Source organism: Canis lupus, chromosome X (genome assembly GCF_048164855.1).
Source record: "Canis lupus baileyi chromosome X, mCanLup2.hap1, whole genome shotgun sequence".
Classification (NCBI taxonomy): Eukaryota; Metazoa; Chordata; class Mammalia; order Carnivora; family Canidae; genus Canis; species Canis lupus.
In genome coordinates this window covers 97,223,175-97,249,808 of record NC_132876.1, presented here as the reverse complement: position 1 = coordinate 97,249,808, position 26,634 = coordinate 97,223,175, and the positions used below count along the sequence as shown (strand labels likewise).

General features: G+C 35.4%; 1 protein-coding gene across 14 annotated transcripts in view; it reads right to left on the bottom strand.

Moving 5' to 3' along the window:
* Nucleotides 1-26,634, bottom strand: part of DMD (dystrophin) — a 2,167,959-nt gene that overhangs the window by 1,524,866 nt on the left and 616,459 nt on the right. For 13 of the 14 annotated variants that reach the window (XM_072818058.1, XM_072818060.1, XM_072818056.1 and 10 more), the window contains 2 exons: nucleotides 22,156-22,337; nucleotides 20,812-20,943 (listed from right to left, as the gene is read on the bottom strand). In XM_072818058.1, the coding sequence (XP_072674159.1) occupies nucleotides 20,812-20,943; nucleotides 22,156-22,337 (314 nt within the window). The remainder of the gene's footprint in view (nucleotides 1-20,811; nucleotides 20,944-22,155; nucleotides 22,338-26,634) is intronic. The other variant, XM_072818063.1, reaches the window with a different exon arrangement.

The following is a 26,634-nucleotide window of genomic DNA, read 5'->3' as shown; positions in this document are numbered from 1 at the left end:
GAATTCAAAAACTGGTGTTGAGTCCATTTCTAATGCTTTCTAAAGGTGCTGCTTTAGTCAAATAATTCAACATGTTCTTAGTTTATAGAAAATTCCATCTACTACATCACAAGTGCAGGAGTGGACAAAAGGACACAAAGCATGTACAAGGGATATAAACATGTTATAAAACAAATCTTTTGATACATAAGGAGAGTATACGATCTGCTGCTGAATCAACAAAATTTCTTTCACCACCTCTTCTGGGAAGTACATGCGGCACTGGAAACATGTGGCACTTGTTCCTTTCCTTCCATGAACACACAATTGTTAGTTGAAACATAAAACCTTCTTCTTGCTTCTCCATCTACTTGATTTCAGATATGGACAGCATAAGATGAAGCAATTATCTGTTGTAGCATAGAAAAGAAAAATTTGCCTGGCTTCCCAATGCCTCAGAACCCTAGCATATCTTGTTTTTGGCAGGGGTATTCTACTATTTGGGGACAATGAACTCCTTTGAGAATATGATGAAAATTGCAGATCCTTTACCCCTATATATACATACAAAAACATTTTGAAAATTATGTTAACAGAGTAATGGACACAATTACGTACACTTCAAGAACTCTTAGGGTCGGGATCCCTGGGTGGTGCAGTGGTTTGGCGCCTGCCTTTGGCCCAGGGCACGATCCTGGAGACCCGGGATCGAATCCCACGTCAGGCTCCCGGTGCATGGAGCCTGCTTCTCCCTCTGCCTGTGTCTCTGCCTCTCTCTCTCTCTGTGACTATCATAAATAAATAAAAATTAAAAAAAAAAAGAACTCTTAGGGTCTTAGGAACTCTAATGATTCTTACATCCTTTTGTCTTTCATAATCTGCAGTGACCTAGCATTCTGTGTCCGGTTAAAATTCTACAAGCTTCTATAGTCAGTAATGTTAACCAACTCCTTTAAAAAAAACTGTCTAACAATATAATCACAAATCTAATGTACTATTATAAACTCTGGTTACAATTTTTTTAAAGATTTTATTTTTAAGTGGCACCTGGGTGGTTCAGTAGGTTGAGCATGAGACCTTTGGTTATCAGGTCATGATCTCAAGTCATGAGGTCGACACCAAGTTGGGCTCTACACTCAGCAGGGAGTTTGCTTGAGACTTTCCCCCTCCCTTTGCCCCTTTCCCCATGTACACCGCACACACTCTCTCTCTCTCAAAATAAATGAATAAATCTTTTAAAAAAAAGCAAAAACAATTTTAAGTAATCTCTACACCCCACATGGGACTTGAACTCACAACCTTGAGATCAACCTTGCACATGCACCATTGACTGAGCCAGCCAGGTTCCCTACTGTGGTTACATTTTTAATGTGAAATTTTATAGTGCACTATTTTCCATTTTACTAGAATTTATACATAATCCTCAATTAGAAAATAATTTCTTGTTTTCAGTATTTCTTGTTGGGTTGTGACTTCTGAACATTAGGTCACTATTTCCTTTTCCTGCCTTCCAGGAAATATAGTTGCATATATATTTAAAACATGTAAATCCATTGAAGAAACAAGAAAAAATGGAAAAATCAAATAATTAAACCTTATAAAAAACACCATGAAACAATTTATTGTAAAATATTCTAGAAGTTACTGTCTTTATTATAAATGTATACCACACAAATATAGGTTGTTTTTTCAAACAACTCAATGTTAGCCCATCTACATTTTTACTCATTGTAAACATTTCCCAATGCCATTAAACTTTCTTTTATTACTTGGTTCTTAGTGGCTCTATGGTACTATCCCATTTGGATATATAATAATTTACTTAAAGAAACTAATAGAGAATATGTGGTGATGCAAATTTCCACAGAAAAGCACATCAATTCCATAACAAAAAAGAAATATAAATAAAAAGACCTAAGGAATTCAGGAGTAAACTACTTTCTTTCCAGATGTCTCATTGGAACACTATTCAGTAATCTCACACTTAAAACTGAAAGAATTACAGAAGCAACAAGTATTTTCTTTGTGCTTCTATCTCTTAAATTTTACAAAACTCCACTAAAACTAATGAATTCCAACAACTAAAGAGAAAAAAAGACCAACTTTTATTTAAAAAATTACTATAAAAATCCTCCATGAATAAAAAATAGTATCTACCAGGTTTATCCTGTGATCATATTTATACCTATTAGCTCAATGAATTCTTAGTATGAGGCAAGAACTATTTTTAAGCCACCTTTTTAAGTGAATACAATTTCAGTAATATATCCTCATTCACACAATCAGTAAGTAGCAGAACCAGGAGAGGCCATGGGCAGTCAGACTGATTAGCAATTTTATATGTATTTAGGAAATTTTAATCTCATGAAATTAAAAGGCAGCTGCTTAAGCCAGTATAAGTGCATGGGTATGGGCTCTATACAGGAGAGAAATGTCTCACCCCATCCAATGAGAACAAACATGAATATGTAATTGCTGTCTCTCTTTCCCACCGGCTCTCATAACCAGTAAATGTAAAATCATCCACTTTGTCATTCTTAAGAAGTACAGTTACATAAGTAACTGGCCAAGGTACCCTGACTCACTGTCCACTGCCAATCTTGGAAATAAAATCTGTCTTTTTTGGGACGCCCAGGTGGCTCAGTGGTTGAGCGTCTGCCTTCAGCTCATGTCGTGATCCCGGGGTTTTGGGATTAAGTCCCACATCAGGCTTCCTGCAGGGAGCCTGCTTCTCCCTCTGCCTGTGTCTCTGCCTCTCTCTCTCTCTCTCTCTCTCTCTCTCTCTCTCTCTCTCTGTGTCTCTCATGAATAAATAAATAAAATCTTTTTAAAAATCTGTTTTTTAAATTAAAGTTTGTATGTGGTCATCATTTCATTATAAAATGTAATCATGCTAACATCTTAATGCTTTTCTAGTAATATGTGTGCATATATATGCATGTATAATATATATATTTACTATTCAGTCATTAATTCATTTACTCCATTAGTAATTTTTGAGTATGTGTTCTAGACTCTGAGTCCCTTCTCTCTGGAGTTTTCATTCATTTTCATTCATTAGGGGAAAACAACCTACAAATAAATATATAGCATAATACCAGTAGTGATAAATACTATGAGGAAAACACAAAAACATGGAAAGTAATTATGGTGGTATTTTAAATAGGGTAAGCCAGAAATGTCCTTTCTGAGGTCCCAGTAAGCCTAGGAAGCAAGCCATGTGAATATCTGAAAAATAGATATTCCAGGAAAAGAGATACACATGTCAAATACCTGAGATGGAAGCAGGCTTTGTCTATTAGAAGGAAAACTAGCAGGCCAGTGCATCTGGAGCTGAGTGATGCTGAGGATAGAGGGAAAAAAAAGTAGGATACGTAGGGACGAGATCATGTAGGGATTTTTCATTTTCTTCTGGGTGTAAAGTGAAATTGTTCAAGGATCAAAGTTACTCCAAATAACTTCTCTACTTATTAAATATGTAAATTCCTTATGAGCAGTAATGTAGTTTTTTATGTGTCCCCCATGCTTTGTTCACTGTTGCTCATTCCACAATAGTTACCACTGTTCAACAAGATTCATAGATTAGGATCATAGGTTGCTGGCTTACAAAAAAGCCAAAAGTCATCTTGGAAAGCTTTGTGGCTACTGCACATAGTGAACAAGTTAGTGAACTACATATCCAATGACATGTTCTCTTTTAGAAGTAGGGTCATAATCTGGTCTGTGCCTAAGCACTCTTCTAACAGAGAGCTCATCCTCCTCCAAAACCTTCTACTGTATTTTTTTTATTTTAATTTATCTTAGAGAGAGAGCATGCATAGTGCAAGTACAAGCATGGGGAGGGTCAAATGGAGAGAGACAGGCAGAGAATCTTGAGCAGACTGCACTGAGCACAAAGCCCCGTCCTGGGCACAATCTCACGACCCCAAGATCATGACCTGAGCCAAAACCAAGGGTTGGACATTTAACCAATTGAGCCACCCAGGTGTCCCTAACATTGGTATTTCTATTAGAAAGTTAAGTAATAGGTAAAAATCATGTATATGGTCCCATAAGTTTCAGCAAATTAAATGACTTTATTTTTTTTAGAGTTCTAAATTAATATTTTAGATTTGAAGATTCACTTCATGAAGCCAATTTCTTAAGGACATGGTCATATTTTATCATTTTGGTCATTTTTTATCTAAAAGGTCATATCTCCTTTTTGCATTTTGCTGTTTGTACCAATCATTGCACAGATGTTGTACTAGTTATAAACAATTCTCAGCTCATGCTCATTTCCAGCCTTCCACACTTGAGACATGTAATATTAATACACTATCTTGTGTCCTATAAATGAGTGAGGGCATATGACTAGTCTTGGCCAGTGATTTGTGAGCTGAGGTAACATATCACTCCCTGTACAAGAATTTAATTGCCAGTGAAAGAAATTACAAAGCTTACTATCCCTTTGTACAGTGACTGGAAATATGCTAGATGTGGTTGTTTCAGCAGGCTGGGTCACTGAATGATCAAAATGAATAGAGTCCCTTTGCTGACCCATAATGCACATGGACTTTTAGCAAGTTTTTTGAAGGTACTGAAATTTGACAACCTTATTTGGACTGAGAGAGATGACAATAAATACTGTTTGGTGGCTTCTAATACATTCCAGTAGCAGTCCTTAGTCTGCATATTGATACATTAGTAAATCTCCAAGCCAGAATTGGGTTGTCCTAGTAAGCAATTTCATTATTAATAGTACATAATAATTACTCAATAATTGTTTATTGAATGAAGGAATGAACATAACTATTCATCTAACAGGAGGCTATTTAGACTTACTGTCTCCATTTTTCAAGGGCCATTGAGTAATATGGCTTATTTCTTTTAAACTCAAGTGGGTAGAAATCTGCTTACTAAGTTGCTAAATTTCCAATGAAAAAAATTAGTATCACAGAAGCAAAAATGAAATGTTATCTCACATACACAAGCCAATAATTAAATTTGAAGTTATTCACCTCACTAAACTGTAAGGATTTTGAATAAAAGCAACAAAATAAAAAAAAAATCTCTTCTGAGGGAAAGATTGAAACAAATAAAAGTTTAGCAAAATAGGCTGTTGCTTTTTTCAAATACAACTGGACTGAGAATGTGGGCTTTTTTCTTCCCAAGTCATCCATTGTACACTTTCACATGAGTATTATCCCAAGAGGCAGAGCTACTACTTCTTCCAGGGACTTGGGGAGAGGAGATCAATGGATGTGATGAACAACAACCTAAATTAAATATGCACCAGATATTTTGACTTATTTCTACCTCCTTAAAAATTGTCAAGTTCTATTAAAGCTAATGGGATCCATGAATAACTACAAATAGGGATAGATGAGAATTAAATAAGTATATACACTCATAATATCATATATCATGTATCATGATTTGGAATCCTAGCTTTGGGGATAGGACTAAGGAATCAGGTACATAAGGATAGGGGTTGTTGAAGACAGCCCGTATATTTAACTTACAACAGAACATATAAGCTATATAAGTGTTTGATATTAACGGCAGTAATATGTACTTGTATGTATATAAACATGTACATACATATACATATATTTACTTATGTATATAATATATAATTATATTTCATCTACTATTCACAACTTTCTCTATTACATAACCATATATGAGGGCTACCTTTACAAGATGGCAATGAATATACCTCTAGAGCATGAATTTTAAAGGTTTCATGATCTTGCATTACTGTAAGCTTTACCAGTCCAGAGTAATGGATATTCAGGTCTTATCTGTAATAAAGGTAATATATGGCAAGCCCAAAGCTAATATCATACTCAACCCCAAGATCAGGAACAAGACAAGAATGCCCATTCTCACTAATTGTATTCAACATAGTTTTGGATGTCCTAGCTGGAGCAATTAGGCAAGAAAAACAAAAGGCATGCAAAGTGGAAAGGAAGAAGTAAAACTGTCACTATTTGTACATGGCATGATATTATACCTAGAAAACCCTAAATACCCCACCAAAAATCTGTTAGAACTAATATGAGAATTTAGTGAAATTCCAGATACAAAACTGATAAGCAAAAATCTGTCGTGTTTCTATACAGTTATAGCTATCAAAAGGAGAAATCAAGAAAACAATCCCATTTATACTCACATCAAAAAAAGTAATATGCCTATGAACAAATTTAATCAAGGAGGTGAAATACCTGTACATTGAAATATATGACACTGACAAAAGAAACTGAGGAACACACAAACCAACGGAAAAATATTCTGTGTTCAGTGACAGGAAGTATTAATACTATTAAAATGTCCATACTGTCCAAAGCAATCTACAGACTTAATACAATCCCTATCAAAATTTCAATGGCATTTTTCGAAGAAATAAAACAAAGAATCCTAAAATGTGTATGGAACCATAAAGTTTCACTTTAAAAAAAGGTTTGACTATTTTTTGCTTACATCATTTCACTGGCCAGATCAAAGCCCTTAGATAAATTTCCAAAGGTATGAATGTTGGTCCTTGATTACACATACTTAGAACTTTTTGATTAAAAAATTATGCTTCAGAAAGAAAACTCGATTGATTCTATCATAAATCTTTTCTTAAGTCATGAGATATCCTGTTTCTTTAAGCTCTAGAAAATTGTGGGTATTACCACCCTTCCAATCTGCCTATCTGGTAGGTAAAAATGACTTTATTATTTAAAATTGTGTATCTTTCAATACTAGTTAGGTAGAACGTCTTTTTATATCCTTAAAGATACACTGACTTTTTTTTCTCTTGTCATTTTCTTGTTCATGTTCTTTGTGAATTTTTCTATTGGGATGCTCTATTTTTTATTGATTTACTGGAGTTATGTGTACATGAAGGCTATTAAAATTTAGTATGTTATAAATGTTACAAATAATTTCCTAACTCATTATTTGACTTTTAACTTTATATTTCCCATATAAATTTTAGTCAATACATGATACAAGAATTGCCTTACTAAATATTCATCTACTCAATAAATAATTTCTATAATCACAGAATGTGATATAATAACTATATTGAGATTTTTAAGAGCTTAATACTTTCTTTCACATTCATTCCTGGCTTCTAGGATCAAGTGGGCAATGAAAAATTAGTAAAATTAATGGTAATACTATAGTGCTTCTGGCATACTGCTCTTGAACTATTTGAGGTACCAAATAGTTAAAAAGCCACTAATCGCCCAGCTTACACAAAATTTAAATGATGAAATAGAAGTAGAAGAATCCATGGGCACATCTTATTTCTAATTCCATTAATGATCCAAAATTCCTCTTGAAATTACTTTTTGAGGTATTATAAAGTAAAATTTAATGTTTCAGAAAGAGAACTACATATCTTAGGAAGCAGATAATTGCCACTGGATTTAGCAATCTGACCCACAATATAGAAATTTCTAATTAAAGTCTGCTTTTTATAATGCTAATCTTTCAGCTAAAAATTTCCTTGGGACATGTTATAATGAAGATAAAATGTACTAAGATTTTAAATTAACCAGAGATCTCAAGGAAACCTAATAAACATTTTCATAAATGTTCACTATAAGTAAATTTTATTGTGAAGTAATCCTATTGTTATATATAGCTCTCATCATAGGCATCATTACACCATGAATAACTGAATAGAAATAAATATTTAAAATGCTCATATTCCAAATCTGCATTTGATATAGGTAAAAGAGGAACATGACCTTCTGTAACTGGATCAGCAGGAAGATGATCTGAAAACAACAAGTCACATAACAATACTGTCAACTCATCATTAATCCCTTCAAAGATAGTCTCTTCCCCCAAGGATTTAATGTATCACATTAAAAAAAAATCTTTATATGTACAAGCTTAACAGAGTAAAGTTTTAGTTAAAATAAAACATTTGCTAGTAGATTTGAGATCCAAAGACATTGAATTTACCACATATTTACCTATGTTGCTTTGCCATTTTGATAAGTTTATGTTGCTTAACTTAGCATTATTCTGTTTTTGTACTGATATTGGCAAAGAGGCAAAGACCACAAAACTAATATGCGAGGAAATGTTCTGACAGAATTCTGTAGCAGGATTCATAATTACACATAGGCACCTGCTAATTATATATTTTAGTAAATATATTCATATAAAATAAGTTTCCAAAGTTGTCATACATAATTTTGATATTACCACACTTAGAGTATGGTTTCATTTAAAAGTAGGGTTAATACATTTAATTAAAGAATAACTGTCAAAATACTAAAATACTTTCTGAAAACAAAATAAAATAAAATAATAAATAAAATCAATGAAAAACAGAAAATCAAATTACTTAATGAACGTAAAACTAGAGGTTGTACAGAAAATGTGAAAATGTGGTGAATTTGCTTAAAATATTTATAATCCTATGATATAAATAATACTGAATAGATTTCAGGACATTAGTTCCCAGATCCATTATTCCTCTCTGTGACCTTCCTTAAATGATTTAACATCTCTGGACTTCAGTTTCTTTACCTATGAAAGGAAAGGATAGGAAATGCTCCAACTACTTAGTACTCTTTACATTAAATAACACAAATTCTTGCAAAGTGAATTTGAAATTTCACTTGGGTTGGAAAGCAATTGATCCCCATTGCAGAATTTACTATACAACACTTAAAGGCAAGACACTCTCAAGCTTCTGAGTTAATCAGGAATTTGGATATCTGAAGATCTGTACAAGCCTACTTAAATACAGACACCAGTAAATTGAGTACTCATTCATGAAAACCTGTTAGGTACCAATGCTGGCTACTTTTCACAATTGATCACTTTTCCTCATAAGAATTTCATAAATTGCAGCACTGTATTTTTCAAGATGGATACAACAAAATTTCCCAACCCTACATATTCTCAAAAATATAAGTGATGAGGTGTCTGAGTGGCACAGTCATATGGGTGAATGACTCTTGGTTTTGGCTCAGGCCCTGAGCTCAGGGTTGTGAGATTGAGCCCTAGGTCAGGCTCCTTGCTCAGTGCAGAATCTGCTTAAGTTTCTCTCTCCTCCCTCTGCCCTTCTCTACCCTCTCCCCCACACTCTCTCTCTCAAATAAATAAACAACAGTAACACTTCTCTGTGATGAGTTTGGTTTATTTTCCCTCCCCTGGAATATGCGTGGACTTGTGACCATGGAGCAAATTACACTATGTGACTTGCAAGATACAAAGGGTAATACAGCTTCCACATGGTGCTTTTTAGGTCACTTGTTCTTGGAACTCAGGCAACATTTTGTAAAAGACCACAAAGACACATGGAGAGGCCACATGTAGGTATTCCTGCCAACTGCTCTGGATGAAGTTCTAGCACTATCCACTGGACATTTGAGTGAAGAAGCCTTAGCAAGGACTCCAGCTTCTGCTACTGTCTTATTTCAACTACATGAGAAGCCACAAGCCCAGTTAACTCACAGAATCATGAGACATCATGGCAATAATGACTTATTTTTGTAAGCTCTTAAATTTTGAAGAGATTTGCTACATAGCAATAACTGGAGAGCAAGATAAGCACGACTATATTACACAGGTGAGTTAAGAGAGAAACATCTGTATCACACAGCAAGTAAGAAGATGAATCAGAATTTTAAGGATATTCTTATTACATCATGCTTCTTCAAAGATATGTTTTCTTTGCAAAAAAGTATTAAAATAAATGTTTGACATTAATATTCCCTAAAAGGCCAAAAATAAGCTAACCAAGACATACTACTCAGGTCTACATGAAAAGTTCCAGTTTAGTAGTGATTACAAATAAGCCACTTGACCTTTTGAAAGATTGTTACCCAAAGAGATTAACTGAGATTCCATCCAATAATTCTTCCAACCCACCAAGCCCCATAAAATGTGATAAACATGAAGTAAATGGGGGACTTTCAGATACCCCCCCTTATTTTTTGCAGAAATTGACTTCACTTTTGTATCATTTCCAGCTGCACCTACAGAGCTATCTCTGGTAATCAAGAGACAGATGGGAAAAGTCAGTTTTCAGCACGGCTGGTTAAACTATCTATCATTTTCTCCAAAAACTGTGAGTATCCTTGCCAAAGGTAAAAATGGGAATTTCATTCTACACTTTTGGATTTAGTTTCTTTTTCAGCTGATATCATGATTTGTAACTATAATGTAAAATGCAAGAAAGTTCACATGCATTAATATATGTATTTCTTCACCCCTAAACACTTACTTAGTGCTTATTCAGTAAGAAGGTGAGTGAAGGCTTTTTTTTTTTACATGCTCTATGTGTTATTTTAGCCACCATATAAAGTGGAAATTGACTCCATTTTAGAGATGAGAAAACTGAGTCATAGAGTGAAAGTGATATACTCAGGTCCCACAGAAAATTACTTAAAATAGTAGGGCTGGAGTTTGAACCAGATTAGCTTCCTCTCACCCTCCTGTTTTCAGCTCAAGAGAAGGCTCTACTAATACTTTTAGCTATAAAATGTCCCTCTAACTTTAAAATTTTCCATTATTTCTAAAAAATCTCAGGCCTTGTATCCTTTACAGTATTTGTAACAATTTATACTTAATTTTTTTAATTTGATTTTTTAAAACATTTTGGTCTCTTTTCTCATCTTTAAATTAAGTTTATGAAAGCAGGTAGCACTTCCATCTTACTCATTTAAAAAATTCAAGAGCTATAAGATTTCTACTATATAGTTTGTGCTCAATGCATACTGATTAAGTAAATAAGTACCATTAATATTAAGATGTCTGACTCAAAAATCTGACTCTAAATATAAGACTTTTGTATACCAGACACTGAAAAATTCAGAAACATTTCAGATAGTGTTATTTAGCCAGGTGGGTCTTTTCCCTCTTCTCATTTTATAGATTTAAAAAAATTGAAAGGTAAGAATGTATTTGTTCCAAGTAATATACCTATATTCCTTCTGAAGTCCACCCCTCCCCCATACACACACACACACAAACACACACACACAGACTTTCAAGATTTTGCTTGGTAATCTTCAGTGCATCGATTTTAGAGCTAAGCTCAAACCTGACAATCTGTTTCTAGGTCACTTGTTCAGTGACATCAGAAAGTATAAAGGCTTCCACGAAGCAGATCAATGGTGCTTTTAATCTAAGGATTTCTCCCCACTGACTGGCTTTGAACCCTGTCTGCCAATTCTTCTGTACAATCTTCGTGCCAGCTAAGTAAGGGACAAGTTGTATTGTGAGGGGCCAATGGCAGGGACAGAGTGAAGAGTCTCCTCTTCCCCTATCTTCTCCCTATGTAGAAACACTGGCCCTAAAACCACCTAAAAGTGCTTTTTTTTTTCTGCTTTAGAAGGAAGCATTGCTATATTCCACTTCACATGGTTCTAAGATTATTCCTCAGTATCTTTAGTGCTACAAAGCATATGCTTTTCTTTAGAGTCCTTTATCCTTTACATTATCTCATGGAGTTGCCAAACTCTACACAGGTTTCAATTTACAAGTTTGTTAATAAAGCAGTTTAGAACCCAGGCTATATCTTCGCATCAACCTGAATAAAATATAAGGTCCTCAGGTCGGAACACAAAAGTTCATTTAATGCCTGATGTACTTAAAGTAGTAAGCCTGATATTGGTGTCAGTTTTTGAGAAGCCACAATGTGCCTGGACCATGGAAGGGTCTTCGTACAATTCATCTTCCTTAACCCTCCTAACAGAGGTAATGAATTAGATATAATCACCATAACAACACATGGGGAGATAGGCCCAGAAAAGGCAAGAAACTTTTTCAAAGCCACATAGCTGGAAAGTGGCAGAGCTGGAATGTGAACTTCAATGTCTCTATTGCCAGATTCTGGGCTCCCTCCTCTTTGCTCAACTAGTACTTTCTTTCTCAAAAACTGGATGCTTCTTTGGGTAAATGTGGCTTCATTCCGAGGTTTCATCAATGAATGTTTCCCTGCTTTTGGAGTAGCAAATGCATATAGCTGTTTATCTCAACTACTTTCAGGGTATGAGTGAAATTTCTGGCCTAGGACATAAATTCCATCAGGCCTTGAGATAGTTAAACATAAACAGCTGGATACCTATACAATATCCATTTCCTTCTCTGCTCCCTAATAGAATCTGATTAGATTCAGGAATGACTGTGTTCTATTTGACCATGTGATTCAAAGACTGCTGAGTCCTGACTGGTCTAAGCCAATCCTGGCTGTATATTCTGCCTCCCCTTACTGGTTTAGACACAAGAGTGTCACTTAATCTTGTCCAACAAAACGTAAGGGAAAATATGCTAGAGAGTTTCTATGAAATACTTCTTCATTCTTAAAAGATGCACCATTTAGATTATGATTAAACGTGCATTAACCAATAGATGGTTCCAACAACTGGGCAGCTTCTGGGGAAAAGATTAAAATTCTTCTCAACTATGCAACTTGCACCAGTTTTTGCATAATCAAAGTTTAAAAAACAGAACTAAAAGAATCCATAGGAGAACCTTTTTAAAACATCCTTTCAAAAGCAGAGTCTTTTATAAATATGACCTCTCAGCTGTCAACAACAACAAAAAAAGCCATAAAACACAAGATTAAAGAATTCCCAACAACATAAAAAATAGTATTTTGAATGGAGAAAAACACCACAAATAAATTCAAAAGACAAGTAACGAACAGTGAAAATTATTTGTATTTCATGTCACAGATAATGGCTAATGTATTTAATATATATATATGTATATGTATTTAATATATATATTCCTGAAAACTGATCAGAAATATATTCCAACTGACAAAAAAATTGGGAAAAATGAAAATTTTCCAGAAAGAGAAAGCCTACTGGTTATTATGCACATGTAAAGATGCTCAGTCTCTCTCACAGTAAGGAAAACTGCAAATATTTGCAATTTTACGAGCATGTGTACACACACGTGGTGGCACAAACATGGTGGCAAGGGTGGGAAGGGCATTTAATTTTAATCGACTTTTATTCTCTTTATTTTTAAATCGTACTTCTCCATATCCTATTCTAAGAGTAAGTTAAACAAAAGTTGACATGTAAAACTTTTGATGACACTACTTTCCTCAATCATTCAACTCCTACAACATGATATTTAGTGTAAGGCTAGTCATTTTTATGCCAAAATCCCTGTGTAGATGTGAAGGAGTGTGCAAATTGGCATATATGGATGAAAGAGTGAAAGAGCAAGAGGCAAGAAGAAGGAGGAAGCAAACTGATTAAACAGTGTAATTTAAAGTCATGCTATAAAGATCTAGATGTAATGGGGAGCATAAAAAGAAGAGTCATACATAAAATTTGACAAGGTTCACCAGATCTGATAAAGTCTTTAAAGCCAGGCTAATAGACAGGAAGGAAAAGATGCTAGAAATAATCCACAATGGAAATGGGAAAAAATTAAGAGCCAATTAGGTATGAAAGAGGTCAGAAAGGAGTCACACATGGTTAGATGGCTTCAAGCCTGGGTAAGAATAAATGTCAGAAGAGACTCCTAGCCTCATGGGCAAAGATAAGGTCAGCTTTAAAATACTGAAGTTGAGGTTATGGTAAAACATCCATGTGTGGAAACTATCAGTTAGTAGGTAGATGAGATTGTAGAACTGGAACATTTCAGGGTTAGAGCTGAAGCTCTGAGAAATGCATATTACATCTAAACAGACACAAATATTTAGGGCATGAGCACTTTGTATGATGGGTGCTTTCCTTTCCTTAGTTTGTGATTATCTAAATGCATTTCTAGCTATATAAACAGTGTTACCACTGTATCTCCACCTAATCCTATACTTTATCATCTAAAATATTTAAAGATGTTTCTCCAGACTCTAACTATTTTGACGATATGGTTCAAAAATTGTTTTCCCCTTTGTTATCATAAGGGCTAATTTTAGTCTATGATAAAATTATTACTTTTGTAATGTTCACAGATTTTTTAATATAGAGGCTGCTTCTCTATAGTGTTTCTACATACTTTATGATTGGTACCGCTATCTGAAAAGTTCAACTGTCTATTTCATAAATGCAAAAATAATTATTTATTTGTCCTATTGCTGGTAGGAATATTGCTAGGAAGTTGATAGATATTGCTCATCAGACAATGAGAAAAAAAATATTTATTTTTCTTTCCAAATTCTTTTCAGTATTTATAAATATTAAAAGACTAAGGAGAATGGTGATGATAAAGTAACAAACTCTCTGGCTGTGGGGAGTCTGGGAGTCTGGAATAGTGAGACATCAAAGCTGTACTACAAGTCATGACACTTGGTTTGAGTCCCAGTTCTGCCAGTTACTCACTGTTTAACCAAATCCTTTATCCCATTTAAATTTCTCCTACTTTAAAATGAGTTAATAAAATCATTCAACAGGTTCATTGTACCGATCAAATGAAATATGTAATCAAAAGCCTTTTAAAAATTGCAAATGTTAGGGGCGCCTGGGTGGCTCAGTCAGTTAAGTGGCTACCTACAGCTCAGGTTATGAACCCAGGGTCCTGGAATTGAGTCCTGCATGCGTCTCCCTCCCCGTACTGCCCCTCTCCCCTACTTGTGTGTGCTCTCTCTTCTGAAGAAATAAATAAATAAAATCTTTTTTAAAAGCCCTGAAAATGTTAGTAATATATGAGAGATGCCCTTTTTTTTTGTTTGTGCCTCTTTTGCAAGAATTCCAGGAGTATGATTTCCTTTTGTTCTTAAAAAATTATAAGGGTACAAGCAAAGTGTGGGTAACTTTCCAAAGCCTGATTCCTTTACTTTATGAGCTATTAGACGCTATGCGGAGGTCACAATCTTTATTAAATGAATGTGGACATCTGGGACTTAAGCTGAGCAAGGTACAAAGAACAGTAAGGCCTTTATAGGCAGAAATATAGGTATGTCTTTCGCTGCTTGTTTTTTCTTTGTTTAGTTTTCTTCTATCCTGTTTTTGGCCTAAGAATGGTTTCACAATACTTCTGGAAGAAGGAAGAAGCTCATGCACAGCCAACAAAGGAGAAAGGGAACAATTTGATAATTTGTGGGATCTGGGAAAAGCCAGGTGATACCAGTTTTGATGTTAGCTTGCAGGTAATAGATGCCTTCCTCAGATTTTTATCCCATGGTATTAGACAGCAGGGGTTAGAAAACACCCTCCACCAAAGATGTCCCTGTCCTAACTCTGGGACTTGTGAATATGTTACATTACGTGGCAATGAAGAATTAAGGTTGCAAATGGAATTAAGTTTGCTTAGTAGTTGGCCTTAAAATAAGTAGACTTTCCTAGATTATCCAGATGGGCCCAAAGTAATTATGAAGTCTTAAAAGCAGAAGAGGAAGACAGAAAAGTAGATCAATGTCATATGCTATGACAAAGACTTACCTTGCCTTTGTTATGTTTGAAGATAAAAGAGGGTCATGAGTCAAGGAATGTGGGCAGCCTCTAAAAGTTGGAAAAAACGGGCAGCCTGGGTGGCTCAGTGGTTTAGCACCTGCCTTCGGCCCAGGGCGTGACCCTGGAGACCCGGGATCGAGTCCCGCATCGGGCTCCCTGCATGGAGCCTGCTTCTCCCTTTGCCTATGTCTCTGCCTCTCTCTCTCTCTGTGTGTGTCTCTCACGAATAAATAAATAATATCTTTAAAAAATAAATAAATAAATACAATAAAAGTTGGAAAAAAAAAGGAAATGGAATCTCCCCTGCAACCTCCAGAGGGAAGGCAGTCATACTAACACCTTGATTTTAGCCCAGTGAGACCCATGTTGAGATTCTAAACTATTAAGATAATAAATTTGCTGTATTTTTAAGCCACTAAATTTGTGGGTATTTGTTACATCAGCAAGAAGAAGCCAATATACAGACTCATTATCACTTAGTAGGATGGGTTAATCCAAGGGAAATATGCTTTTGTCCATGTGAACATAAACTATTCAGTGTAGGTTTTTTAAAGGGCCTCAGTACAGGTAGCCCCTCACTTTCATTCTCTCATGAATCCACTTCCATCAGCAATATCCTCCAAAAACCACACACTCCACTGGAATTGTATTCATACAGTGTGAGTATTAGCTAGAATAAACATGTAACTTATTAGCCCAATTGGGAGTTTTCAAAGTGAATGGAGGTGTTACTGGCAATTCCACTGTGATAACTCCTACATATCAGGACTTCCCAGGGGACCCTATCTCACTGACATTTCACTGGTTAATTTCCAATGTTACTTGAACTATCAGCAATACTTAATGCTGTTAAATAATGACCTCTCCCTGAAATATCTTCTTCTCCTGGCTTCTGGAATATCATACCCTTCTCCTTTATCCTCTCTTCTTTCTGTCCATCCTTTGCTGTGTCCTTCACATCTTTAAGTACTGGTATCTCTTATCTACCTGTACTTTTTCCTAGGTGATCTCATCCAGATGAATGGATATAAATACTATCTATATTGCTAATGACTTCCAAATCATCCTGAATGCTGATCTGAGAAACACAAATTTATGTATATTCAAGTCTCATGAGCAACTCAAGATTAACATGTCAATGTAATACATCACATCAACAAAAGGAAAAACAAAAATCCCATGATCATCTCCAAAAATGCAGAAAAAGAAACATGTGACAAAATTCAACATCCATTTGTGATAATAACTCTCAACCTGGTGCACATAGAGGGGACATACCTCAACATAATAAAGGCCATCTATGACAAGTCAATAGCTAACATCATACTTAATGGTGAAATCTGATAGCTTTTCCTCTAAGATCAGGAACAAGACAAGGATGTCTACTCTCCCCACTTTTATTCACTACAGTGTTGGAAGTCCTAGCCAGAGGAATTAGGCAAGTAAAAATATAATAAAATCCAATGAAACAGAAAAGAAAAAATAAAACTGTCACCATCATACCTTATTCCCCACCCAGCAGCCATGTTGAAATAATGTATTTATGTTACTCCTCCAATAGCCTTCCATCTCACTGGTAATAAAAACCAAGTCCTCACAGTTACTTAGTAAGTCCTATGTGGTCTGCTCTACCATTGGGCTCAGGCACTATCTCCCAGCACTGTGTCCCTTACTCATACCTTTATTTGAGTAGTTAAGTATCCCCATAGCTCAAGGTTATTGTACCATCTGTGCTTCCTCCTCGGAGGTTTGTCTTCCCCTAGAGATACACACCTCTTTTCAGTCTTTATTAAAAATCTACTTTCTCTGACTATCCCAAATGCCACACACTGCATATTCTATGTTCCTCTTTTATGAATTGACTTTGCATGTCTTATTAATGTATATTAGATCGGTATGAGACCAAAGAGTATGATGCCACATATTTAAGTCTCAATGACTACTGAGTAATATTCTCAATTACATAACAAAAGGGGACAAGAAATGGATTTGTGGGCAATGAAACAACATTCCCTGCAGGACACCCTAGGTTTAAGAAATCAGTAGACATCTAGGTATAGATATGTATAAAGAGTTGAAAATGAGTTAGAATTGTGGCTATAACTCAAAAGATATTAGAAGTAGGTAAAAACACAGATAACAACAGTCATCTGCATACAGCTTCAAGCTGGGAGATTCAATCATATCAATAACAGAGAGAGTATAATATATGGCTCAAGGGATCTTTCATGAGGCTCTTATGCAAAGGAAGTTAGAAGAGGAGAAAGAGCGCAGCCCTGGTGGCTTAGCAGTTTAGCACTACCTTCGGCCCAGGGTGTGATCCTAGAGACCTGGGATGAGTCCCACATCGGGCTCCCAGCAGGGAGCCTGCTTCTCCCTCTGCCTGTCTGTCAGTCTCTCTCTCTCTCTCTCTCTCTCTCTCTCTCTCTCTAATAAATAAATTAAAAAACTTAAAAAAAGAGGAGAAAGAGCCAGATAATGAAAGAGACACACAACAAAGATAGGGAAGAACCTGATGAGTCTAGAGGTTAGGAGACAAGTTATTTCAATTATGATGGAAAGCCTGAAAACTGAAAAGATGACATTTGATTTGGTGATGAAGTATAATTATTGGTGGACTAAATGAATGAATTAAACATAGACTATTCTACAGAAGTGATAAATGAAAGAGTCACATAACAGTATATTAACTAGACAAAGTGGATTGATGTGTTTAAGCAGAGGTGACATGCAACCAGTTATAAGTGCCTAGAGGTGTTTTAAACAGGGTGAAGCTCCAGGAAAGAAAAAGAAATTTAAGATGAAAAATATACTGGGTATTTTTTTATATAAAATTAGGAGTAGAATGAGATGCATGATCAAAGTCATAAAAATAGGAATTAAGTAAAACCATAAAAAATGTCCTCCATCCAAGGATGGACGGCAATAAATTCATACAATGAGGGAAAGCTAAGGATTAATACCAGATAGTATTTCTTCTTGGAAAATTATGAGAAAAACTCATTTATACATAGGAATCCTGACGTAGTTCAGACTGCTTTACCACAACAGGTTTATAAACTACTGAGAGTATAAATCAGATTTTTCAAGTTAGGACAGATGGGGATAACTGATATTTCTAATATATTGGGAACTTTTAAGATAATTCACAAATTTTATGTTTCCCAGAGGGACAGTCACCCACATACCTCACTGTCCTATTATGGAAAACTTCACCCCCTTTGTAGACCACCAAGTAAACCACTTGAATGAAACTCTCTAATGGAATTCAGTCTGGCCCATCTGGAGTTCATTTGAAGTGGATCAGATACAACCTGTAGGGGGCAATATAGGCTCAGCCCCTCTGAGAAGCACTTCAGAAAAGATTTTTCTTACTATATCATTAAGATACAAACTTAACTACATATAACATCATCTTCTGATGTGATTCCTTGAGAAAACAGGAAGAATATATCATTCTTCATCAATTATAATTCATGTTTCTTCTTTTTTTTCATGTTTCTTCTTTTCTAAAGGACACCATTAGTTTTATTTTCATGGCTTATACTAAATAAAACAGGTAAGTGAATTTGTTGAGTATTTTTATTTTATGATACATTATGTATTTTGTAGTATTTATACAAAGGTATAATGAACAAATAGAGTCTAGCAAAATTAAATCCCCTTATAATTACTTCATTAAGGAGTCATACCTGAGCAATGCCTTAATGAGGTGGTAATGAGGTAAAAATGTGCTGCCAGGATAGGCACTGGAGAAAACTTTCTGGAAAAGGCAGCTCAATAAAGTGATAATGAAGGGGAAAAAAATTCATCTCTGTTTTGGCTCATGCTCCTTTATTTTAGGATGCACCTCTATTCTTTAAGTCTTGGAGGTTTCAATGGGAGGATGGTGATAAAAAGAGTCAAGAAAGTCAGGTAGTCACAAGGGTGAAAGGGAGGAAGAAGAGAAAGAAAAGGGCAGATATACTGAAACTTCAATTGGTAATAAAAATAGCATCTCCCACCTCTCCAAGTTGTTGTACGGATTTCCTTAGTTCATGTAATGTGCACACTTGGCATAGAGCAACACTCGGTAATGAGTGGCCAGACTACTTTTATTTACTGATAATGAGAAAATTGATTAAGTTTCTTGCTCAAAATTATACAAGTAACCTTTGCAAAAACATGGATGGGAATTTAACTGATGATGAGGCTGAGTCACACAAATGTTCTCACCCAGTTTCCTTTGTTCAAGCTTTGCCAGAAAACTAGCCAAGGATAGAGGGCATAACTATGCTCTGAAATACGCTTCCCTGGGGGAATCGTTGAGTACTAAGAATTTTCAGCCTTATGCATAAATTAACTATGCCAAATAATCACTACTTAAATACAACCACTATTTCAAAAAATCAGTGAGCCTCTAAACATGTATACTTTTTCACCATAGAGCATCAGGCCTATAATTTCTAAATTCCCATTCATAATGTGGTTTTGACAAAAGTCACTTCCTTAAGAACTTTCCAAATTGCTCTATTACACAAAATAGTTTTCTTCTAAAAAATTCTAGCAAATCTCACAAGTCAAGAATATTTCATTTCTATGCTCTAACATATACCGTGTTATAATTTCTTGTATTTCTAGGTTTCCTACAATACTACAATAATGGAAAACTCCACAGAGAAGATTCCTTACGTGGAAAGTATTAAATGGTGCATAGAATCTGACCTGGTTAGGAAGTGACTGACTTTCTTGTACACATAGTACGAGCATGTTATATACATGTTAAAATTAGCAAAATTAAAATGTATCATATGAAAGAGCTTAGTTATATTTTCCTTTCTTCTTTTAGGTGACACAGGGACAGAGGAAGAGGGTGAGAAAGAATCTTAAGCAGGCTCCATGCCCAGCACCAAGTCAAAAGCGGGCTCAATCTCACAACCCTGGGATCATGACCTGAGCTGAAACCAAGAGTCAGATGCTTAACTGACTAAGCCACCTAGGCACTCCTGAAGTTATATTTTTCTTAAATAGAATATAAGTACATTTTATAGAATGAAATATAATAAGGACATCTATATATAGTGTATATATCCTTTAGGTTTCAGAAATCTATAAAAAACTCCCCAAATAGTGTGACTAGTAAATTTCATCCATTTTCCCGTTCTTTTAAAAATTACATAAATCAACCTCTAATGATGTTTTTGTAGAACCATTGGTAGCCTTTATAAAAGAGAACATTACAGGTAATTACATAACAAAAGCACATACCACTATTATAAGAATCCCCATTCATGAAGAATCAACCTGTGTTAAACCTAGAGAAGTCTCAATAACAAAACTGCATCATGTGAGAACATTTAATACAACTGGGAACAATGAAACAGCTCCTGATGAAGGAGGAAAAAAGGCACTGCAAAATTCAAATGAAAGCCATGTTCAGTTATCTTGGATGAGGAAATTCTTTGGTTTGTAGAACAGAGAGTAAATGTTGACAGACCTGTGAAGGAAGTGGGCTCCGTGTGGGGTCAGAAGTGGTGACATAAGCAGCCTGTGTGTAGGCATAGCTCTTGAACCGAGGCTTAGGAGAGGAAGGGGCTCGTTCATAGCCCTGTGCTAGACTGACTGTGATCTGCAGAGTAGGGTTAGGGGTAAGGGGACAGAGGGGAGGAGGAGACATCATAAGTAAGCCTGGAAAGACTGCTTTCCCACACAGTAGAAAAACAAACGTTAAATGGAAACAGTAAGATGAAAAGTTTAATTTGAAATTCACACAGGGATATTACAAATTGATACACTTCAACAGGTCTGGTGCTCAGTATCATGGTGGAGAGCAGGTAATCAGAGAAGGTATGAGGGTGGGATTGAACTATCAGGATTCCACACTGACAGAACTCCAGCATTCATATGGGATGATGCTCTTCAATCTGACAAAAACAAGCATCCAAAAGCAATTTTCTCTGAACCTCTGAACCCAAAGTAAAACCAGAATTCATCAGGTCAAGATCCTGGAAAGGACTGCAGCTTTCATAAGCTAAATATGGAACTGGCTTAGTGGAGTGAGGAAAATTAGGCCTAAGATTAGCTTTCCATGCCTTCAGCAGGAATTTTGCTAAAACCTCCTTCTATTTTTACAGGCTTTTCATCATTGTTTGTATCAAAAAAAGTAAAAGAAAACACCCCAAACAACCACTGTTGACAGTAAGAACAAGCCATGTAAGAATCCCACTAGATCCTGTACAATAATAAAAATCTTTATCATATATATTCTCCCTTTAACTTTTATTTAAAGTATTATAAACTACTTTGATCAAAACTGTTACCTTGAATAATCAAAATGTGTTAACACATCAGCAGGTTGCCACTAAAAATAAGAAAGTATTATCAAACAGTACTTGCCTTTGCTCTAGCTCTAATCTCTTTGTTCTTTACTCTCGCTGACAGAAAGTTTCATATATATGAGTCTTTTATTTTAATTCATTTTACACAATGGAAATGCAATATATTGTTTTCCATATTCCTATAACATAGTGCATATCAATAGCAGAGTATTTTAATAATGTGCTTTGAAAAAAATATTATGGTCCATTATATCAGTTAAAATCCAGAAGGTTTGTAGAGCTTCTCTGTCTATCTAAGGTATACAGATATACACATACACACACATTATGCTATGGAGACATATATTTGTGTGTATGTGTGTGTATATACACATGCTATGCTACATAGACATATATATCATGTATATATCCACAGATATAATAGATATACATGTGTATGATGGCTAAAAATGCATATACAAGAGACAATATAATTGCTATTAGGTAGTCTTTTGATACTTTACCTGTTGAGAATAGTGCATTTGATGATGTAATTGAAAATGTTCTTCTCTAGTAACTTTTGATGGCCTTGGCAACATTTCCACTTCCTGGATGGCTTCAATGCTCACTTGTTGAGGCAAAACTTGGAAGAGTGATGTGATATACATTAAGATGGACTTCTTATCTGGATAAGTGGTGGCAACATCTGTAAGCACATTAACACCACACATCAATTTTTGGTTTCTATATTGGAGTCTCTGAAAGGCGAATGAACAAATCAATGTTACAGGAAGAAGACACATTAATGAGCACTCGATCGCCCATGAATATCCTCCAGAGACTAATTAGAACATGATAATCAGGCCTAAAATGTCCTTCCAATTTGGCAGACCAATGAGAGGAGCACTAAAGTTAATTTCTTTTCCTTGTTCACATAAAAACTTCATTCCGTAATACTTTTTCCTAAGTCAAATTGCCAAACCAGCCCATCTAAGAGAGTGGTTTTCATTAGATAAGAAACACAAATAAAAGATTATATCTTCCTTTCCATAGAAAGCTATGTTAACGTGTCAATTAAAATAGTGCATTGGTAATTAAACAATTACACAAAAGAGCTTAATGCTTTGGCATCCAATAAGGAAATCTTGCACCATCTAATCAAATTTTTGCTGGTGATTAAGTATGTAAAAAAGTAAAATATGTCTCTGTGTTGAAATGAACCGTATTTTTCCACAATAACAATAAAACAACAATATACCATATGTATATGATTTGCAATATTCCTTAAGTATATTAACAATACTTGTTTACATTTTGGTACATCTGTTAAAATCAGTTGTTACCTTCCTTCTCAGACTCTAGAGATAAATTTAAAAGTCCTTCATGTAAAGTGATCTAACATTGTATCCTTTGCCACATCCGGGGAATGAAAGAAACCCAGCATTACAAGTCAATAATAATTAGTAATAACACACATAGTAAGTGGCAGCTCCTTCAAAAGGTTCTTTTGCTACTTGGCACTACAATTTACCCACTGCACTCATTCCAGGGAACCAAGATGTAAAAATAAGCCTTTATGTGAAGTGTATCATTAATCCCAGAAGTGTTAAAACATAAATCCTGGCAGGAGGCCAAGACAACTATGCAGCAATGTGCCAGGCATTTTTCTTGCCATAAATTTATCTTAGCTTAGTTATCATTAAAATATGTTTTAGTTAAATACATATATTCTGGTCAGGTGTTCTGATCATGAATAAAAAAGCCAAGAGTCAAATCTTAAGCCCACTAACATAAAAGGAGGCTGAGTAGGTCACTTAGTCCATGCTTCCAAAGTGGCAGGAATGCAATTAATTAAAACAACTATTTTTATCTGAGAGAGAGAGAGAGAGAGAGAGAGAGAGAGAGAGAGAGAGCATGTGAGTAGAGGGAGGAGTAGGAGAGAATCACAAGCAGACTCCTTTCTGAGCACAGAGCAGGGCTCCATCTCATGACCCATGAGATCATGACAAGAGCAGAAAACAAGACTCGGTTGCTTAACCAACAGAGCTGAGCCATCCAGGCACCCCTAGAACAACTGTTTTTTTTAAATATATATTTTAAATATTTTATGTATGTATGTATCTATGTATGTATGTATGTATGTATTTGAGAGAGAGAGAGGGAGGACAAGCAGAAGGGGGGAGGAGGAATAGAGGGAGAGGGAGAAGTAGACTCACTGCTGAGCAGGAAGCTGGATGTGGGGTTTGATCCCAGGACTCTGGGATCATAACCTAACCTGAAGGGAGACTTTGAACCCACTGAGCCACCCAGGGACACTGTATTTTTTTAATATTTAAAAAAAATAGTTACAGAGGTGGAAAAAGTTAATATTCTTTGGTCTGCTTCTATCCGTAGTATAAAACAATACTTCTCAATTGTTAATATGCATATGAATCACCTGGGGACCATTTTCAACTCAGAATCAAATTCAGTAGGTTGGAATAGAACCTGAAGTTCTGCATTTCTGACAAGCTTGCAAGTGATGCTGACACTGCTGGCTTAAAGACCCTGCTCTGAGTAACAGGGTTGTAAAAAATGACACAGGAAGCAGACTGCTATATCATCTACCACTTCATTGTGTTGCTTTTTTTTTTCACTCAAGACACTTACTGGACACATAAGTGCATAAGGCTGAGAGGTACAAGGTTATACAACACATATTCCCTGCTCCTTATTATAATTTAATTAGTGTAACAAGGCAGGAAACAACAAATGTTGGAGAGGATGCGGAGAAAGGGGAACCCTCTTGCACTCTTGGTGGGAATGTGAACTGGTAGCCACTCTGGAAAACTGTGTGGAGGTTCCTCAAAGAGTTAAAAATAGACCTGCCCTACGACCCAGCAATTGCACTGTTGGGGATTTACCCCAAAGATTCAGGTGCAATGAAACACCGGGACACCTGCACCCCGATGTGTCTAGCAGCAATGTCCACAATAGCCAAACTGTGGAAGGAGCCTCGGTGTCCATCGAAAGATGAATGGATAAAGAAGATGTGGTTTATGTATACAATGGAATATTACTCAGCCATTAGAAACAACAAATACCCACCATTTGCTTCGACGTGGATGGAACTGGAGGGTATTATGCTGAGTGAAGTAAGTCAATCGGAGAAGGACAAACAGTGTATGTTCTCATTCATTTGGGGAATATAAATAATAGTGAAAGGGAATATAAGGGAAGGGAGAAGAAATGTGTGGGAAATATCAGAAAGGGAGACAGAACATAAAGACTCCTAGCTCTGGGAAACGAACTAGGGGTGGTGGAAGGGGAGGAGGGCAGGGGGTGGGGGTGAGTGGGTGACGGGCACTGAGGGGGACACTTGATGGGATGAGCACTGGGTGCTATTCTGTATGTTGGTAAATTGAACACCAATAAAAAATTAATTTATTAAAAAAAAATAATAATAATTTAATTAGTAGCCAACAGATGATGAAGGTAAGTTTTCACAAGTATTTTTTTTTAGGAAGAACCCAAAAATACTTTCTGCACGAGTACCTGCCTTTCCTTAAAAAACAAAACAAAAACAAAACAAAACAAAATCTTACTAACTTAGCCTTGAAATTCTGAAGACTAAAATCTCCCTTCCATTTGATAACTGTTTTTCAAGTGTTCTTTGAATGGTGGATACTACGTTTCTTCACATTTTGAACCTCTAAAATGTTTTCTTCCATCTCCCTAGGAAGTAGTCAGTTTTATCTCTAGTAAGCATAATTTAGAATTCTGTTTATTTTTAGTGTATTAAGTAAAAGTATGCTGTGAGAAAGGCACTGAATTTCAAAAGATTGATCTATGCCCATTTACTGCTATATTATTCATAGATGTGTACTTGTATATGTTTGGCCTCAAATATATGTCATGATAAAAATAAAGGCAAAAATAAATCAAGAATTATTTCTATTACCCCAAGCAGATGTCGAAAATTATAGTACATTTTATCTAAATAAAACATCTTTTGGATAGAGGCGAATATTCATAAATATCAATTAGTACAATAAATAGACACTATTTGACCAAATTATTGGCATTTTTGCCCCTATTACCTTCCCATCTTTAAGGTTGTGTGAATTCAGCTGTACCAGCAGGTGGAATCTAATATTTCTTTTCTTAAAGAAAGGAACTTATATACTCTAAAATATGTTCATTCACTTCAACATGTATGTGCTAAGGACCTATTATATTTACAATATTTTAACAGAGTATCCAGAAGATTAACAAGATAGAGAATTCATGGATTTTTCACAATTTTGAATAATAAAATAAATAAATAATAGGAAAAGTACAAAATCATTGCAGCACTGCTGAACAGGATTTAAAATGTGTTCCTCTAATTGGCACAACCAGTGCTTAAGTAGGTTCAGAGAAAGGAAGAAATTATATAATATTAGGGGACCAGAAAAGTCTTTATGAATAGGAAACCGTAATAAGTATGTATAGGGTTTCATTGGCTAGAAATAGGGAAATGAGGAAAAGTATTCTAGGCAGTGGAAAACCATGAGCAAAAGTGCAGAGGTAAGAAATTAGAAACATCCCAGAGATAGTGCCTTTATGTGTCTTAGCCACAGACAGGAGAATAGTGAATAATAAGATAGAATGAGTATGCTATCTGTGAAACACTGAGAGATCATCAGTAACAAACCAGAAATTTTGACCTTAGTTTAGTAGTTTGGACAATAACTACTTTTGAGCAAGAGTGTGACAGGACTGAATTTTTTGTAAAATAAAACTGTTAAGTACAGAATGGGATGAAGGAGAAAAACTGGAGGGAATTAGGAAGCTAGGACCTGATCCAGATAGGAGGTGTTAGCGAACTAATCTTGGCTTTGTGATGAAAACAAAAAGATGCATGATAGAAATTCTAAGATAGGTCCAAAATGACTTCATTCTATTCCTAATTGTTTACTTCACAGTCTTTGAAAATAACTATATATAAAATTCTGTCTAAACTCTGAGGGTACGGGATCCCT